Source organism: Colossoma macropomum, unplaced genomic scaffold (assembly GCF_904425465.1).
Source record: "Colossoma macropomum unplaced genomic scaffold, Colossoma_macropomum, whole genome shotgun sequence".
NCBI lineage: Eukaryota > Metazoa > Chordata > Actinopteri > Characiformes > Serrasalmidae > Colossoma > Colossoma macropomum.
In genome coordinates, this window is record NW_023494795.1 from 30,307,118 (window position 1) to 30,327,316 (window position 20,199).

The window sequence follows — 20,199 nt, forward strand, 5'->3', positions numbered from 1 at the left end:
GAAGACAACACAGTAAAGATAAGTTAGCATTTTAGCTGGCTATCTAGTAACATTAGTCACTGGCTGAAATGGTAAAAAAAATTGTCTCTGGTGTCCATTTTGTCCTGTATGAAGATTTGGTTCAAAGACTGAGGTAAGAGTTGTAACTAGTAAACGCTAATGCTAGTTTTGTTGTATTTATTAGTCTGTAGATCAGTGGCTAAGCTAGCAGTCAAGATTGGTTGTCACCACAGGGATTCACAGTGGTCATATGATGTATTAGGGGTATTATAGTGAGAGAACAATGATGAAAACGATATAAAATCAGGAGTTCCCTGCTGAACAAAAGAAAAAGCACAGACCAGGAAGCATTTAATGCTGGTCTAAACTGGTCTATGTTAGTCTATGCTGGTTTATGTTGCTTTAGCTAGTCCCTCATGCCGGTTGACCAGCATACCAGCTGGTGGTCAGCATATTAACTTCCATTTCTGCTGTCTAGCATACCAGCATCCAAAACACAGCATACGGTTTTGCTTGTGACCAGCCATGCTGGTCTATGCTGGTTTTTCTGGCGGGGTTCTGAACTGATGAGGCTGAGAGATACAGTGTTGGAGAACAAAATACTGATAATGTGACAAATAGCATATAAAGCTCTGGTTTTAGGCTAGAATGCCCCTTTAAGGTCAAGATTGGCATGAGTTCTTGTCAAGGCTTTAGCCAATATTTTTGTGACAGAAGCTTTTGTTTCTTTTTTTTGTTCCACCGGCAGTCCCACAGTTTTATTACTCACTTCTATTACCTAAGAATAGCTCTGCCAGTTTAATTATTGCATTAATAAAGTTGTAGTTGCTGAATACTAAGCCGTAGTATGTATGAAGCCTGGGATTTTAAGAGGTCAAAACACTTTCTGCTGGCTGAAGGATATGAATGATATGATGCTGGGTAGACTGTGTGTATCTGTGTTGAGGGCAGGGGGCGGAGTGTGAGGCAATAAAAGAAAGTTTAGTGCGGGCTCCCCCACCATGCCAATGCTTCTTCCTAAGTAAGCCATTGTGTTTCCTCTGCGGGGGGCAGTGTAGGTACATTTGTGTGTAGCCGCAGGAGGCTGATGGGCTCCTAATCTGAAGGGCAGTCAGGCTGCGGCCCCTTCAGTGGCTGGCCTGTTCGCTGTCAGACTCGTAAAGGGCAGATTTAAAAGGATCTTGTATGGGTGTGCTTGGATAAACAAACACAGGCTGGACAGTGGTGACATGATCCTCTGGCTTTAGGGACTCAACTCAGGACCTCACACTGTTTTCCTTTAAGCCGTGAGAAGTCCATGAGAATAGGGATCGACTCGGTGGAATACACATCAGCCCCTTTTCTTTTAGGCAAGGTTGTTTTTCAAAGCAGGAGTCTGGCCAAAAACCTAATTTACATGGTTTTTTCCTTGATCAGCCAAGACATGTTTGGTGTCTGACATCAATCATCACATTATTTTCCAACCACTATTTATCACAAAAAACAAAAATTCTCAAATGTAACAATTAAAAGGATGAGATTAATTTGCATGGCAGTATTAAAGGGCCTGCATCATGGAAAAGCAAATTTATATATGATTTTTCTGGCTTGAACACTGAATGTGGTGCGCCAGATTGCTAGTTAGTTATGGCTATGATATCACAGCACATAGATATCTGGTTGCTTCTGATTGACACATCTAGAGGCAGTTCAAATTGTGATCTTAATATAAAAAGGATTCAGCCATATTCTCCGTAGACTTCAATTCAAAATGACATTTTTTTTCCCCAAACGATGTTTCAGTCTCTAACTTCTTTTTAAAGTGATTGTTTATTTTTCTCGTGATTGTTTGTTGTTGGCACATACAGCAACTTCAAAAAGCAAAAAAGCAGTTTATTTGGTGACAATTTACTTGAACCCCGCTGCATAACAATGACATAACCATGCCGTAAACATATAATGCCAGATGTCATATGTTGTCATGAGCTGTCATGACAGATTATGTTCAGTAATAAAACAGTTTAATGTTATTATTACCAGTAATTGTCATGACAGATGCCTTCATAATATTAAATATTTGTGTAATCTGGTTAGCCTTCATAATATCAAACATTATTCCATCTATCATGGCAATTAACAGTAATAGTGACATGACACTGTTACATTACTGGACATAATCTGTCACATTTTTATGGCATGGTTGTGTCACTGTTTTGTAGCAGGGTTCAAGTAAAAATGACTTTACTTTTTCCTTGTTTGTTGGCTCAGGCACCAGCCAATTTATGGTTCAAGTCTTTAGCTCTTATTTTCACACCAGAATAAAAGTCCAGAGTGAAATAAAGATGGTCTATTCAGGCCCTATACTACCTCCTTCTCAGATTCCCCAAAGAACCCAGAATAAAATGTTCCTGGTGCTGCTACTGTTCCCAGCCCTGCTGTCTCCAGTCCCTCTTGTGTACTTTCCTGCTCCTCCTGCCTGGCACGTTCATCAGCAGGTAAACAGAACAGACCTGGAGCCAGCAGCCTCTGTCACAGCTGCTCCGGATAAAGACTCAAACCCCAACCCCACTGCGGCATGTTTACTGTCACCTAACAGGCTGCTTCCAGCAAACATTTCACTTTCAGTGAAAGACTTGCCACCTTAGAGAGAGAAAAGAGCAGCACAAGAACAAGGTTAATAATGAGTAGAGAACAATATTTCAGTTAAGATTGTCATCTTACAGTATGATTAGTGAAACACTCACAAACTACTTTTCAAATGTTTATTTAAAGTGCCCATATCTTAATATTTTCTTCTGAGATCCACTTATAATATTTGTGTTGTTTTATACACCAAAAACAGTCACTATTCATTTTTATATGATCATTTTCCAACCTTTCTTTTTCTCTCAGAATTAAACAGGTTGCTTTTGGTTCTGTGCCTTTAAGACTGTTGTATGTAATTGATCTCTGTTCTGATTGGCTGCCTTGGTTTGTACCTCATTGAAAATGAAAAGGCTGAAATACTCCTTATAACTTCAACATGAATGGGTGGATCTAAACTGCTATAGGCTGAACAGGTGCATATATGGAAAAGCATTGATTTTTGTGACATCTTAATCATCATAAAAACAATAAATTAAAAATTAGTGCCATAATTTCCATATATGGAGTGAACGGACTGGCAAGTGAATGGTATGCTTTGTAACAATGTTTAAGCACTACATCAAAGTTTTCTATGACACTGGCCCTTGAAAGGAGTGGCTCAGCAAAAAATCTAATTTACACAATTTTCCACTTACCCCAGATGTGGTTGATCAGCCAAGACATGTTTGGAGTCCCAATGTTTCTTCTTTAGTTTAGCGCTACAGCTACAAGGCTAATTGAGCAGACAAACAATAGTCAGCCAAAAATTTTTCGTCAAATACATGCTGAAAACTTCCCTTAACCTGCTCAAGTTGCATCCAGCTCTTGTGCAGATATGTCGCTGTGGTTTAGGACACAGTATGACTTGCAGTCGTATGCAAAAGTTTGGGCACCCCTGGTCAAATGATATGTTTTGTTGAATCATTATTCTTTACCCAGACTGAAACTGCAGCATCTTCCTACGGCTCTCTCAGGCTGGTGCTGGAGGTTCTCTCAGTTGCTTTGATTGGGTAAAATCAGTATCAAATATTTTGTGTGTATTTATTATGGATGGACTGTAGGAGTTAAGGGATGCTGCTTGTATTAAAATCATGGTTGGGACTGTAAAAGTGCTAGACCTTTTCTTTAAAATGCCATTTTTCACTTGTCACTACACACTTAGAAATGATGGTTCTTGAGAGGTTCTTTAGTAAAGAAAATGGTCTTGTATAGAACCATGGACACTCAAAGAACCATTTAATTGTGCAAATGGTTCTTTGGGTCATGAAAAAGTTGTGTTGTAGATGGTTCTATATAGAACATTTTTAAAAGGGTTCTATATAGCACCAAATTCTATTATTGCAAGCTTGAAATCGTAACAATACAAGAACGCTTTTTGATGCTACATAGAACCCTTTTTGAAAAAGTTCTATATAGAACCATCTACAGCAAATTTTCCATCAATCTGAAGACCTTTCACAAAGCAAAGAACCCTTTAGTCATGCAAATGGTTCTTTGAGTGTTCATGGTTCTATACAAAACCATTTTCTTTACTAAAAAACCTTTGAATAACCATCATTTTAAAGAGTGTATTATATTACTATATGATTAAAAATGCCTGTGAATTCCAGCAGGTAGGTGATTATTCCACGTGTCAGAGCAAATACATTAGCAGCCGAATAGTAGCGTTCAATAGGCTTTTCCTGCTTTGCCAGGTTGGCTCTATCAGCCGTCAGCTGTGGCTGCCTTTGGTGATCAAACACATCAGATAAACCCGATATCAAACAGCACGCTTCCCTCACCAACATGAGAGCTCTGTTAACTCAACATGCCTTTATTACTCTGTAGCTCGGTGTGTTAAAGTAGATGTTGATAACACTAAATTCACTTAAATATATTCAACAAATAAAGCATGTATAGGTAATTAAGTATACAGTCAATTGTGTTATACCACACTTTTTGTTTGTTGAATGTATTTACTTTTCTAAAACATAGTAAGTATACCTTTAAACTACACTTTATTTTGGTGTAAGAAAACACACCTGTAATGTATTCATTAACATACTGAAGCATACTTGAACAAAAGTATATTTAATTGTCATCATCTTAAGTGTTTTATTTCAAGTATACTTTAAAGCAATTACTTATAAAGTGTGCTTTAGTAAGTTTTAGTTGCATTGTATCCAAAGTAATCAAATATGAATATTGTTACATCCAAGAATTTACATTTAAAATATGTTTCAGGTGCTGCTGAACTTCATTGCAACATCAGAAAATCACTTGTAAGTATAGAAGATGTATATCAATGTTAAATATAATTAAATATACAAAAGTTGTTTAGGTAACAACCAAATAATACATTTAAAATGTGTTGCTCTCAAATACACCTGTTTAAAAAATGCAGAAAAGTATATTTTAAGTGTATTTAAATTAAATACATGAAAAAATGATGTCTGGTTCCTTTCACCACCACTGTAAACAGTTCTAGGTTGCTTTAGAATGTAGAAGTAGGTTTCTCTATAATGGAGCAATTTGCACCAACAACTCTGACTTTGTTTAATTTTTATGGTTTAATTATGCAGATTGTTTTGAAAAATTGGTGGAATTGCCCTTTAATGAATAATAAGCCATAGGAAGTTAAAGGGCAGCTGGTGTTTTCAGATTGTGGGAAAAACATGAACACTACGAGGTTTGCTGAAAGATAAGAGTGTTTTGATTCTGAATTGACCCTATAGCTTTGTGTTTGCTCTGTTTCGAAACCTCTGCTCCACTGTCCTCTAAAAAAGACAGGCTTGTCAACAAATTCTTAAAAATGATCAATTGAACTTTGAACATGTAGCTTTCACAGAAACTCTGCTTGTCTACAGAGTTAAAATACAATAATAAGAGTTAAAGGGGAATTCCACCAACCTTTCAAAATTTCTGCCTAATAATGAGATGTAAACAAAGTCATGGTTTTCTGTGAAGTGGTAAAGAAACTTACAGACTCTTTTTTTTACAGTGATGGTGACAGTCACCATGTCTACAACACAAATATAGCCATTTAATTTACCATCCAAAACCACCAGTGAACCTACACATGTCTTCTGAGATTTCATATGTGATGTAAGTAATGCTAAATCTAAAAAAAAAACTTTGTTTTAGGGACTATTTTTCCTTATAGCACCCTGCATGTACCCATCAGTGATGCAACATATTTAAAAATATGTTTTAGGCCAAAAGTTAATCACAAAACTCTTGTAAAACACTCAGACATGTGCAGCATATTCATAGCCATTTCATGTAATAGCTTTCTGTGAAGGAGCTTCTAGAGATGTCAAACTCCAGATGTCTGGTTCCTATCACCAGCACTGTAAACAATTCTGACTGAATGACTTTGTTTACATCTCAGCCATTTAATTATGCAGAAATTTTGAAAAAAATCAGTGGAATTCCCCTTTAAAGTCTGTGCAGCTCTGTAAAAAACACTTAGATTTTTTCTTCTGATGGACTTTCCTCCTTGGTTGGTTTCCTTCCTCCTAAGGATTCTTTGCGTAGTGCCATTAAAGAACCACTGTTGGTTCCCTAAAAAAACCTTTCAGTGAATCATTCTTTAGAGAACCATTTTTGTAAATGTGATGTATGGTTCTTCTAAGGTATCACACAAAGAACCCAAGGGGATCCCCATCCAGTCCACATTTTTATTCCAGCTCCAGACACAATTCAAATAAGAAGTCAATGGCTGTATATGTTGGCTCATATTCATAAGGAACCACAGCACAACAAAACTGTTGACCATCCAGGGGTCAGTGAGGAACAAAAGCCCCTATATTAAGCACTGTGTGTTGGACATGTACACAGATTCTTTAGGTCTAGTCCATTATTTTTTTCTTTTCCCAACTCCAAACACACCTGAGCCAGGTAATCAGGATATATGGATAGTTTGCAGCTGGAACACCTGCACCAAGCAATCAAGAACAGCATATCTGGTACAGGTGTGCTGCTGGAACAGAGCAAAAATGTGGACTGGATTTTACTGTGCCTGATTACCAGGCTCAGTTGTGCATTTGGAAAAGAGAAAGAGGAAAAAGTGGACTGGTAGGGGGTCCCTCAAGCCTGAATTGGAAAACCCAGATGAAGACCAGGTTTTTTTTATCCAGTCCTTGAACACTCCCAGCCAGTCCATATTTTTATTGTGTTCTACCTCTAAACACACCCGAGCCAGGTAAGCAAGTGTTGCAGATGCTGATTACCTGCTCCAGGTGTGTTTGGAACATTAACATCACAGAAGTGTGGACTGTCTGGATTAGAAAACACTGTCCAAAAGCAAAACATAGAATGCCAGAGGACTAGATTGGGAATGCTGCATTTGATTACCTGACTCAGGTTTGTTTGGAACAGGAAGGGGTGAGAATGTACTTAATACAGGTGCTGAACAAAAATATGTTCAATTTACATATTAAACACACATTAACTAGACTGGGAAATGCTGTTAAATAGCACTTGATTTCCTGGTTGAGGTGTGAGTTTGAAGCTGGGAGAGAGTACAAATGTGGACCAGCTGGATTGGTAAACCCTGCAACAGCCCTCAGTTTCTTGTTTTGTTGACATTTGTATGTTTTTCAGCCAAACCTGTATTAAACATAGTTTTTTTTTTTTAAATCTTTTTTTTTTCTTCTTGTATGTTCAAGTGGAACACAGTAACAACTGTTTGACTGGCATGAGAAGTGTACTTGATTACCTGGTTCAGGTGTGAGTTAGGAGCTGGGAAAGAGTAATAACATGGCCTGGAATGGGGTCCCTCAGGAATGGATTGTGAAACACTGCTAAAAAGCACTGATTAGCTGGTTCAAGTGTGAGTATGGAGCTGGGAAAGAGTGTAAATGTGGACTGGCTGGTGGTTTCTCAGGACTGGATTGAAAAACTATATAACAGTGGTTAATTACCTGATTCAGGTGAGTTTGAAACTGGAACACAGTACAACTACAGACAGGCTTATGGTCTCCAAAATTACCTGGCTCAGGTGTGGGTTTAGAGCTTGGAAAGAGTGAAAAAGTGGACTGTCTGGATGTCCCTCCGGACTGGATTGAACAGCGGTTGATTACCTGATTCAGGTAAGTTTGAATCTGGAACTTAGTCTACAGGCAGGCACAAGGTCTCTTCACAATTACCTGACTCAGGTGTGCGTTTGGAGCTGGGAAACATGTAAAACACGGACCGGCTGGAGTTCCTCTGGAGTGCAGTGGATTGGTAGACCCTGCAGTGCTGTTATCACCTTTCAGCAGCGGCCCAGCAGCAGCAGCAGCAGGAGCGTTGGCCCACGTCACTGAGCCTGTTCCTCGTCAGCAGAGGCGCAGCGCAGTTTGAACTCGAGCTGCTGCGCGCTCAGCAAGCACAGCAAAGGCTCCTCCTGTTTGTAGATCCCCCCACATCCCCGAGGGGGTCTCTACGGTCTGTCGTCACCGTGCTAGCCGCTCTAGTGTCCCGCTGTGGCGTGTGAAACATGCTGGGCGCTGTGAAAATGGAAGGACACGAGACTGGACACCCGGACTGGAGCGCCTATTACGCAGAGCCAGAGGTGGGTGCTTTTTATGTATTTATTTCCCTCCTGTCTACAGTTCAATATTAGCCTTGAGATAATATTAACTTTGCGATCAAATATTGACTTGAGGCGCCTCCAGATCCCCTCCGAGCAAACTGGCGAGGACCTGATCACAAGAGAGGAGTACAGTAAGCTGACAGACATTAGAAAGACTGTTTTAACCGTTTAGCAGCGAGAAAAGAAGCGTAAACAAATGGATGGGTGGTTAGTTTAGCGGTTGAGGTGCGTGAGCATTTGCACACAAGCTCTGATTAGTGCGTAATGCGTCACGATCCAAAAGAATCCATTTTTATGGATACTTTAAAAAAGTTTTATCGCTTATAAGAACGTACAGCGGATTAATCGCAGTCACTCTGTGGAAAAGCTATGAAATCAGGAATGTTTTAGAAGCTTTTAAAATGGGTTGATATCACAATGTAAAGGTTTAACAGGTGACTAATGAATGATTATAATTGCATTTGATGGTTTCCTAATGGGATCTAAAGGTGTTCTACAGGAAAATAGTGGTCTCTATGGAAACCATTAAGCCAATTCTAATCAGAAAGCAAAAACATTAGGTTTTAACCTCAGTGGTTTCTAATGGTAATTTTTCAGCAGGGGCCATATTTAAAATCTACGTATAAAACTGAAAAAAAGTTCTCTCTGTACTCGCAGCTCTCAGTGAGTTCATAATTTAAGAGCAGCTCAATGGTAAAAATATCTCGTATTTTCCACATGAATTAAACGTGTCACATCAATTTCACTATTGTCTTTCCGTTTGTTCGCTTTTCTCGGTGACTGTACTGATGCAATTCAATTTCTGTGGGTATTTAACAGCTTTAATCCACTTAATCCATTTATTCCGATCCTACATGCACTCTCAGAAATAAAGGTACTAAACCGTCACTGGGGCAGTGTCCTTCTTGTCACTGGGGTGGGACCCTCAAGGGTACATCTCAGTACCTTTAGTCAGGGAACATAATTGTTCCATAATCCATTGAAATGATATTTTCTAAGTTGTATTGACTCCACACACCCTGTCTCATCTCAAGGCTTTTTATTTTATTGTTCTGTTTTACAACATTAGGTTATCAAAAGATATAAAAATGTACTTTTAAAGTTTTTACCTGTGAAAAACTAATTTAAAGTACACAACTGGACCTTAAAACCACTGTTGTACCTTGATGAACGAAAGAACCTTTATTTCTACCACTGTGTGAAAGACACCAGGAGCTGCTCGTGCTCATTTATTTCACGTTATATATAACTCGTAAGAATTTATGCTTCAATATTGCAAGTGAGTGAAATTAATTTATTTTGTCGCCCCAAAAATGTATACATACTTGTATTCGTCTTTTTCCCACACCAGCTGCATATTTATTCTCATGTATTTGGTTTCATCTCTCAGGTTTCCTCCTATTTCCGCTATAATAACAGATATGAATGAACGAAATTACGAATGAAAGAAAATTCAGAGCTCGTTTTCAGTTTGTAAGCGATCAGAATCGCCAAGTATGTTACACATTCAAGGAATTAGTCTTGGTGAGTCACACATGGATGGCATGTAACATACTGAACAGACTATAAAATACAATAAATAAAATAGAGTAAATGGAAAATAGAATAAAGAATAATAATAAAAACCAGCTATTGTGAAGGAGCTGAGGAGATGTGGGATATCTGTACACGAGATGTATGAACGTCTCTCCGCTCAGCTGCTATTCACCCAACCAGGCTTCAGCGTTTACATATAATCTTAGTTCATTTCCAGCTGCCGCGCGCTCTCTTGTTCTCAACGAGCAGAAAACCACGTGCTGTAAATCTGACTGATCAAACAGACCAGTGGGAGATTGAAAAAAATGGATATTTCGATCCTTTTTGTCTGCAATCTGCATGACTTTTATCACCACCACAGTGTCTAATGATGATTAAATCTGGTTAAAGCACTGATTGACTGAAAGAGGTGAAAGCGAGGCTTTTATTATTGTAAAATAAACCTGTGTGTCCAGCAAAGCACAATGTGTGTTACGGTCATTGAACTCGGTGTGTTATTGTCTCATTTATTATCTTATCGGACTGACTTTTAACACTAACGGCACACTAACTATTCCGTGCTGACCTTTTCACCTAAATACACCATAACAAGCTCAAAATCAGAGCAGATCAGTTCGCTCTGCTTATTATGTTCACTTCATAGAAGTGAAGCACCAGGAATGATGTTCTAACATGAAATGTGTTCAAATAATGGGAGCACAAAAACTGTGTCTGCTAATTAATATTCTGTGGTAGAAATTATGACAGACAGTGAAAATGTTTTTCATAATGTTGATGCAATGTTGCCTCAGGGTAAAATGCATATGTTCATTTTGCATTATTTGATTGTATAATAAATTACCTTAAAATGTATTAAGTAAAGAATTTTTTACTAATATTAAACAAGAGAATTTTTTTACTAATCTTCAACAAAACCTTAAATAAAATTTATTCACATTAAACAGAAGAAAATCGTTATTATGTAAATTAAAATTTAATTTAATCTAAAAATTTGTTTTTACTAGTCAATTTTTTTTTACTATTCTTTAGCCAGAGAAAATATTTTTACGAACAGTAAACAAAAGAAATATTTTTTTTACTAACCTTAAAAAAGAGACAAATGATTTTTTCTTAAACAACTGAACATTATTTTTTTTATCTTAAACAAGAGAAAATATTTTTCTCATCTGAAAAAAGCCGGAATATTAAAAAAATATTTTTCTGAAACAACAAGATAATTTTTTGTATCATACTTCACATAATATATAAATCAGAAATTTCCTGATTGCAGAATGACAAAAGTTATGTAAGTGCAGTCTGCAGAAAGACTATGGAGTCTTTAACTCAAGGGGGGTTAAAACTGGACGCAGAAGGACAAATTTGTTTCACAATTACGTTTTAATTATGTTTCAGAATGAACTGTATATAAAGCCAAATATTTCTTTCCTAGTAGCAACGAAACAAATGAACACTGATTGTTTCTTTCTCCTTTCAGTGCTACACCACCGTTGGAGCTATGGGCGGTGGATTGGGGATGACCTCAGTGGGCTCTTACATGGGCGTCCAGGGCCTAAGCTGTGCTGCCAGCTCCATGAACTCCATGTCTTATGTGAACTCTGGAGTGAGCCACCCAGTTTCGGGTGGTTCCCCAGGTTCCATGGGGGCCAATCTGAACTCCAGCATGAGCCCCATGAGCGGCGGGTCGCCAACGTCCATGAACGCCCTGGCCTCCTACTCCAGCATGAATGTGGTCAGTCCGGTTTATGGCCAGGCCAACAGGTCGAGGGACCCCAAGGCGTACCGGAGGAGCTACACACATGCTAAACCTCCCTATTCGTACATCTCTCTGATCACCATGGCCATCCAGCAGTCTTCTTCAAAGATGCTGACGCTAAGTGAGATCTATCAGTGGATCATGGACCTGTTCCCCTTTTACAGACAGAACCAACAGCGCTGGCAAAACTCCATCCGCCACTCACTCTCCTTCAATGACTGCTTCCTCAAGGTGCCCAGGTCGCCGGACAAGCCGGGCAAAGGCTCCTTCTGGACTCTGCATCCAGATTCGGGCAACATGTTCGAAAACGGCTGCTACCTGAGGAGACAGAAGCGCTTCAAGTGCGACAAGGAGTCCGATAAGGAGTCCTGCAGGAAAGAAAGCGAAGATCCTAAAGGTTCTCCTCAACGTAGCACGCCTACCAAAGACCATAAAGGGTCAGACGTCAAAGCTAGGCCGGTTTTGAGTCCGGAACAACCAGAATCGCCTGTTCCTCAGCATCTTCAGCACCAGCATCATGTTACTCACCCTCAGCATCTTCATCCTCCTCACCTTCATGCTCTGTCTCAGCACCACCAGGTTCATCCCCACGAGGTACCACTCAAGCCTGAACATCAGTACTCCTTCAACCACCCCTTCTCCATCACGAACCTCATGTCTTCTGAGCAGCAGCACCACAGAATGGAGCTGAAGAGCTACGAGCAGGTCATGCAGCACTCGGGCTATGGGTCACCACTGTCCACATCACTTTCCCTGGCCAAAAGCAGTCTGGAGACCCCTAATCTGCCCTCTGAAGCTCCTTACTACCAAGGTCTGTATTCCAGGCCCATCATGAACTCCTCTTAGCCCTCCATTCTCTGCTGGACTTCAGTTTCTCCTGCTGTACATTTCATCAAAGCTTCTGTTTAAGATCACATGTTCAGACTCTTCAGACTCTTCAGGCTCTTCAGACTAAAGAGATGCCATTTTTCTGTGTTCTGTTGATACTGTAATTTATGTAATTGTGAATATTACTGTAGTAAAGTCATTATTAAATTTGGCATGGAAGTTCTTTTTAAAGTTGTGCATTTTTTGGTCCTTTTGTTTCTGTTTCTGTTTTATTATAATTTTATTAGGACATTTTAAACAATGTGCGGATGTTTAGATAGATAAAACAAACAAGCAAAAATGAATAAAATGGATTTCTGCATAAAACTCTTCACAACTAAATAGATTTTAGTGATGATTATGATGGTGGTTATTATTATTATTATTATTATTATTATTATTATTATTACTACCACTACTACTACTACTATTATTATTACTATTATATATGCTTAATCAAAACATCTAAGAGAATTATGATGACTATGATGATGCTGGTAGGAGTTATTATTATAATTATCATTATTATTATTATTATTATTATTATTATTAGAAGTTGTTCCTGTGGCTCGGCTGTGATGTGCTGATGGTGCTGCAGCGCTCTGTAATTCTGTTTTCTGCTGTTATTCCCGTGAGATTTCTGTAAATGAAACTGAACGCGCTGAATGATCAATCAGAAACGAGTCGCAGTGACGTCACGTAACCAGATCTGTATAGTTTGGATGTTAAGGACTTTTATTTTACAGTTAACTTCGTGTTTCATTTCATCCTTCGTTTTATTTCGTTGTTCCTCGTTTGATAAATTGTCAGATCAGGGTTTTCCAGCCCCTGAGCTGCGGACCACAGTTGAGCCTTCGGTGGTCCTCGGGCCAGTACTGAGGAGGGCAGAGGTCCGCGAGGGCACTTAGTCATACAAATCAGTGAAAAAATGACATCAGAAAATAAATTTTAAATTTTAAAAGTTTTCAAGCGATGATCAATATTTAATACAAGCCCTGCAGCCGCAGATACAGAGGCAGCCTCGTCAGTTTGTTGTCCCCTGCCTCTAAAAACGAAATACACTCCCGCCACACACACACACACACACACACACACACACACACTCGTTCGCCAGCGAGCGCGTGCTGTAGAGACAGTCCTCTTCATTCTGTTCTCAGCTCGCTTTAGTCTGATCTCTGATGTTTATGATCACTGAGAAACACTCAGACTCAGCTGTGAGGAAAATTTCACACAAGTTGAGTTTTGTTTTGCTGTCTGTTGATAAGCAGATGGGAAATCTTGAGAACCCTGTTTTGTATAATAATGTTCTCTGGAGCGCGAATAAAAATAATAATAATAATGCCCGTATTATATGTAATATGTATTCTTATTCAATCATAAAATGACAAAAAATAAAAGTTATTTAATTGCTGGCAGTGTGGATGGATGGAGGAAATCATAGTTTGCATATATATATATATATATATATAATATATATATATATATATATATATATATATATATATATATATATATATATATATATATATATATATACAGTGAGTAAATCAGTCAGTTAATCAATGACTCCAGCTGAATACAAACATCAGGAATAACATATCTAGTTGCAAAGAGCAGGTTTTGTTCAGCAGTTTGAGCCCAGCCCCTCTTAGTATCCTTCAGTTCAAATTCAATTCAATTCAATTCAATTCTATCCAGTCCAGTCCAGTCCAGTCTGCTTCAGTCCTGTTTTTATGCCTATTGCTTTAGTCTCCCTTTCAGCACTTCACACTGTTACTCTCAGTCATAAAGCTCTAATGGAGGCTGTAACTCTTCTCTTCATCTTATTCTTGGTTTGGTGAAGAGGAATCCAATAAAGTCCTGCACTCTGAGCTGTGAGCTCTGCACTCTGAGCTGTGAGCTCTGTTCTGGCTGAAGGTGAGAACATGTCAGCTCTGTCTTTCTGGTGCTGCGGTGTGACATTCCTGCTGCTGCGGTGGTCTTTCATGGCCGGCCTCGTTGCCTGTGGAGAGCCGTCTCACACCGAGGTTTGTGTCAACAGCCGCTGCTGTGTGAGTGAATGGACTGAGAGGCCCGAACGCTGAACTGACGCTGACCCTTCACTGAAGAGAGAGAGAAGAGTGCCCATCAGTGAGTGAAGGTGGTGAATGAGAGGGGCTTCTCATGCAGGTTTTGAGGAGGAAACAGAAGGAAGGCAATAGACTGCATGCTGATAAAGCCTGTAATATTCATCAAGTAACAATGCAACCACTACTCATAATGTCCATCCAGATTAACATACACAGTAGCGTAAACAGAATCTTAAGGGGCCCAGTGTAAAAAAATAAGCACCCCACCACCTGCCGACATTCATTCAATAAAAATGACATTGTATTGTGCTTCTTTATTCACTACTGTCATGTCTTATACAAGGTGACTCTCTAAATGCATGCCACTCTATAAGCATCTAACACTAACTTAATTTTTGGAGTATGTTGATGATTAAAATCTTCAGAGAAAATGGGACTCCTAACAACCACCTGCAAGACCAGGTAGACACCAAAACTGTCCTTATCAGATAAACAGCACTTAAAGCTTTCATCTTTGAGAAAGAGGAGAAAATCAAGCTACTTCAGATCTTAAAAACATCCACAGGTGTTTCTGTCCATCCTTCCACTGTGAGAAGACGACTCAGTGCTATGGGTCTGAAAGGATGTGTAGCTGATCAAGAAGCCTCACTGAGAAGAGGAGACGGACACATCAAACAAAGAAGCTGAACAATGGACTGACCACCCCAGAGTCCAGACCTCAGCATCACTGAATGTGTTTGGGATTACTTGGATAGTGGGAAGCAAAAAATGCTAAACCAGTTTCTAAGACTGAACTTTGGAGGTGTGGAAAAACATCCCTGCAGATTTCTTTGAAAAACTGAAAATGAGTCTCCTGAAAAGAATGGAAGCTGTAATAAAGGTGAAGAGTGGACACACTAAATACTGAAAAACTAGCTGTTAAATCTTTCTGCAGTACTGAATAATTGTTTTTACTGAAAAGAAATAAAGTGTCCTTTGACATTTGCGCAGTTCTGTGTAGCATGTGGAGAGTCATGGGTGTCAGTATCTAAATGAGGGTCCCAATAAAGATTTTAGGGGCTGCAGGCCCTCCCTTGCCATAGGCCCCAGTGTGATTGCCTCCCCTATCTCGGGTAGTTAAGCTATTGTATGCTCTTCTAGGTCCCAAAAATGTTTTTATTTTTAGTGAAGCCATAGAACAGGGATATCCAATCTTATTCACAAAGAGCCAGTGTTTTTCAGGTTTTTATTCCAAACAAGCAGGAGAACACCTCACATAATTAATCAACTGATTAAACAAATAGAACTGTGCTTCTGCTTGATTGGGATGAAAACCTGCAGCCACATTAGACCACTGTGGATAAGATTGGTGATACAGCCTTGAAAATAAAGATGCCACTAGAACTGAACTACTAGATCCACTAGAAGAGCCATAGAAGAACCACTTTTGCTTCCCATAGGAACCTTGGCAAAGAACTTTAACATCATGTGAAGTCTTCACACTTACAGATCTTTTTTCAAACATGTATTTTTAGGAAACCAAAAGTGGTTCCTCTATAGCATTGGTCAAAGAACCCTTTGTGGCAACTTTATATTAGACTGTAGAATAACCATTTTTGGTACCCTGAAGAATCTTTCAGTGGATTGCTCTTTGGAGAGACATTTTTATAAATATAACATGTGAGAGTGAGGAACCTTCAAATGTTCCAAGAACCTCCATATAATGTAAAGGTTCTTGGAGGAACACTTAAATTGCTGAAGAACCTTTAAATTATGTGAGGTTTCACAAAATCCTTGAAAAATTCTTCACCTTCAGAAATTTCTTTTTCAGACATGTTTCTTTAGAGAAGAAAGTTCTATGTCGTCGCTCAAAAAAACCCTTTTTGGAATCTTTTTTTAAGAGTGTAGAACCACTTTTGTTAGATTCTTGCAGCGAATGTAAACCAGAACATAATGTCATGTAACTACAGATATGTTCTATAAAGTTTTATGCGAATTAGAAGTTTTTTTTTTTTCTTCCCAGAGCCACACATTGAATCAAGAAAAATTTGATGTCTAGGGCATTTTTATCACAAATTTCCAAAGGTTTGTGATAAAAAGACAAACTGACTTGTCAGTTAAGAGTTCGCAACAAATTATTTGTAAAGTTTGATGCTGATCTTTAGAAAGCATTCTTCAAATGGCAGTTTAAATGTCAAATTACATGATATTCATTGCTTTCTGATGATCTTGCTGCAGACGTGGGGTCTTTTTAAACGTCCTCATGTGTCTCAGTCTTGCTTAGCCCCATCTGTTACCCCCAGTAAGAGCAAGACCCCCAAAACAAACAGTCTGCCTATAATAGGCTTGTGATCAATGAGATGTTTAACACACTGGCCTTGTAAAATACATACCACCCAGTGTTTTAAGCCCCACATTTATATAAAAGTCACATTTTTTTGTAAATATTGAAGTGTTATATATGTGATATATTACAAAGTGTTTGCTATAGTCTTTCTGCCATGATATTAAGGTGTTAATAACCATTTTTACAGCCAGTCAAGGGTCTTTATTTGATATATTTTAATGCTGAAGGGTATATTCAATAGCAGTAAGATTAGAGTGTGAATAAGACTGAATCAGTAGATGTTTCACAAATCATAAATATGCATCAAAATGACCAGCCAGTGCACTATTAGTGATGCAGTATATCACTTGTGTTATGACCTATGAATAGATCTTTTTACTAATATTTAACTGTTGTCATATTTTAATATTTAACCACACATTCAGCAGAAAGAAATGTTCAAATATATGAAGATTAATGTATTACAAATCAGAAAACTGCATAAAAGTCCCAAACTTATTGAGATGTTGTTTGTTATTCCAAATGCAATGTTGCTGTCCATAAAAATCTCTAGAGAATCTACCAGAAATTCATGACATTTCTGCTAAAATTGGTGTTCTCGCTCTGTGCATTTAATAAACCATCGGGCTCCTTCACTTTAAGGTGATGGTGAATAGGCTGTTAATCTGCAGGAACCAGCTCGCTGAATGGCTGTGATTAAAGTGGCCAGCCCTCTCAGCTTAAAGCAATTAATTCAGCATCCTGACATAAACTCTGCTGTCCCTTTGACAGCCCGGAGTCGCAGCTCCAAATGCTAGATCTCCTGGGAACGGGGAGGATGGCGGGCTTCTTCTGCGGACTGTTTGCTCACCGGCCCTGCGCACAATCTTCCCCAGGCCGAATGAAATGCAAGGACACAAACAATGTGCTGGGGGAAGAATAGGAGGCGGGGGGAATGAACAGTTTGCACTATTTGCTCAGCAGAAGGGCAGCCACAATGGCATGCCAATGGCTTTCCCATGAATCAAGAACGGTGTCTTAGGCCTGTTCTTTTGTAGGCACCGCTTTTTTCTGCTGTAAGAGCCCACAGCTTCCCTGGAGCATTAATGCTCACTTTCCATCACACCAGGTGGTCACGTGATCACATCTGGACTAACAGCACAAATTTTGTGTTGGGGAAGTTAGCAGTAAAGCAGCATGGTACATCATTCAGACGGAAAGCAAAATGGTAAAATGACTTATTCATGCTTCCCATAAATGCATTCTATTTTAGCAACTGTTTGAGGTTGGACAAGCTAAAGGTTGGCAAAAAAATGAATTTGCCACCACATGACCATTATCTCAATTACATACTTACCTACATATGATCTATCCTAACAATGTGACCTTATATTCGTAAAATAAGTATCAACTGAAATTAATGGCGCACTATAAAACAATGCATTTTTACAAAAATAGCATTTTCTCATTAGGCTGAATGAGATTTAATGTGAAACACAACTGATTGCGAAGTTCTTTGTTTATAGTCGTTGCATAACTATGCTATGTTGCTGTAGCTTATCTAAACTAAGCAGAGTGAAAATAACATTGATGAATTTGCCACCATCCTAACCAGGGGTCTAGTCAGGGTCCTCCTGAGCAGAAATTAGGATTCAATGTTTTAACTTAAAAAGTAATTAACCTGGTTGCCTTAAAAGTTTGAGTACATTACAAAGACAACATAGCAAATGTGAAACTCATAAATTTTATTGATTTTTGAAAAATATATACCCATTTGGAATTTGATGCCAGCAACGTTTTGTCACGTCTTTCATCAAGTCTTCTTTTAACTGCACTCTGTTAGTGTTTGGGAACCGAGGAGACCCTATTTCTAGTTTCCAGTTTTAAAAGTGAAATTTTCCCATTCTTACTTACTAGAGGATTTCAGCTGTTCAGCAGTTCAGGGTCTCCTTTTTGCAAGTCTGGATTGTAGGCAGGCTGGTTTAGCACCCAGACCTTTACTACAGAGTCACGCTGTGGTAATACATGCAGAATGTGGATTGGCATTGTCATGCTGAAATAAACAAGGCCTTCCCTAAAAAACATCATCTAGATGGCAGCATATGTTGCTCCCAAACCTGCATATGTCTTTTAGCATTAATGGTGCTTTCATGGATGCTGGCTTTTGAACTGTAAGCTGACAACAAGCTGGATGGTCTTTAGCCTGGAGGATGCAGCGTCCATGATTTCCAAAAAGAATTTCAAATTTTGATTCATCTGACCACAAAACACTTTTCCACTTTGTCCATGTTAAATGAGCTTGGGCCCAGTGAAGGTGGTGGAGTTTCTGGATCCTTTTTATACGTGGTTTCTTTGCATGGAGTTTTAACTTGCATTTGTGGATGCAGCGATGAGCCGTGCTAACAGACAGTGGTTTACAAAAGTGTCCCTGAGCCCATCCTGTGATTTCCACTGCAGAATTGTATCTTTTTTAAATGCAGTGCCACCTGAGGCCCAAAGATCATGGCTATCCAATATTGCTTTTCAGCCCTGTCCCTTGCAGCTTCTTTTCTTCTTCAGAATTATCCAGTCCAAAATTACATTAGCTACAAAGGATGCATTTTTGTGTGGAGCATGGATTGGTCATTGTTTTCACAACACAAATATCCTTGGGTATATACCGATGATTTTTTGGAGAACAAAATGTACTATTATAGAACATTTACAGGAAACCTTGTGTAACCTGATGGAAAGGTTGTTTTTACATTAGCGGTATCAATGAGAACGTGGCAGATTCATACCATTGCTCGACTGAAAATGCCAATGTAAACATTTCAAAATCAATCACTGAATAATCTTGTTTTATACCGCTGAATGAGCTGCCTTTGTTCTTCTGTAGACACTTGATGAAAGTGCTTCACGACACTCAGGGTGGCCACACACTGCGGCTGAAAGGCAAACAGATTGACTCTCTTTCTGCAAAGACAGTTCTATTCACCAACAAAGGAGGATCTACTGATGCACACCTTGAGCATTCTCATGCATACTTAACCTTCTTTTTACTTTTTCTTAAAGCCAAAAATCAAATGTACATCATTTTCCTACTTCCCAAATGTAGTTGATCAGCCATGTTTGGTTTTTTGGTTCCTCTTTTGTTTTGCACTAAAGCTATGAGGCTACTATAGCTAACAAGTAGTGAAAGCTTATAACCACCTATTAGCATTTAGCAAGTTGCATTCCTAATACATCACACATTTGCCTTAAACCGTGTAGAGCTGTTAAGTAATCTCAAATAAAGTTACTTTTTTTTGGATTTTTACCCAATGTCCTCCACAGTTTGGTCCAGTTCCACCTGCCAGCCAGGTCTCCCCATCACACCATGCTCATGTTCTAAATTGCATGTTAAATACTGAGTTTAACTGCTTACAGAACTGATGTACTATTTGTAAATAACACAGTGAGAAAAAATATTGTTTTAAAGCAACTATAATTTCATGTCAATATATTCCCACAACAGTTACATTTATTA

General features: G+C 38.8%; 1 protein-coding gene across 1 annotated transcript; it reads left to right on the plus strand.

Annotated features, from left to right (window-relative positions):
- The first annotated feature begins 7,885 nt into the window (after window positions 1-7,885).
- Window positions 7,886-12,500, plus strand: LOC118815796 (hepatocyte nuclear factor 3-beta-like). Its single transcript, XM_036582158.1, has 2 exons — window positions 7,886-8,140; window positions 11,172-12,500. Exons 1-2 carry the CDS (start codon window positions 8,066-8,068, stop codon window positions 12,294-12,296), a joined length of 1,200 nt encoding a protein of 399 aa, XP_036438051.1. The 5' UTR covers window positions 7,886-8,065; the 3' UTR covers window positions 12,297-12,500.
- Window positions 12,501-20,199: the final 7,699 nt, after the last annotated feature.

Excerpts from the sequence above, each read along its gene's own strand:
- LOC118815796 (XM_036582158.1), top strand. The coding sequence starts at position 8,066 with ATGCTGGGCGCTGTGAAAATGGAAGGACACGAGACTGGACACCCGGAC. Across the intron at positions 8,141-11,171 it reads CCTATTACGCAGAGCCAGAG|TGCTACACCACCGTTGGAGC; the intron begins GTGGGTGCTTTT and ends TTCTCCTTTCAG.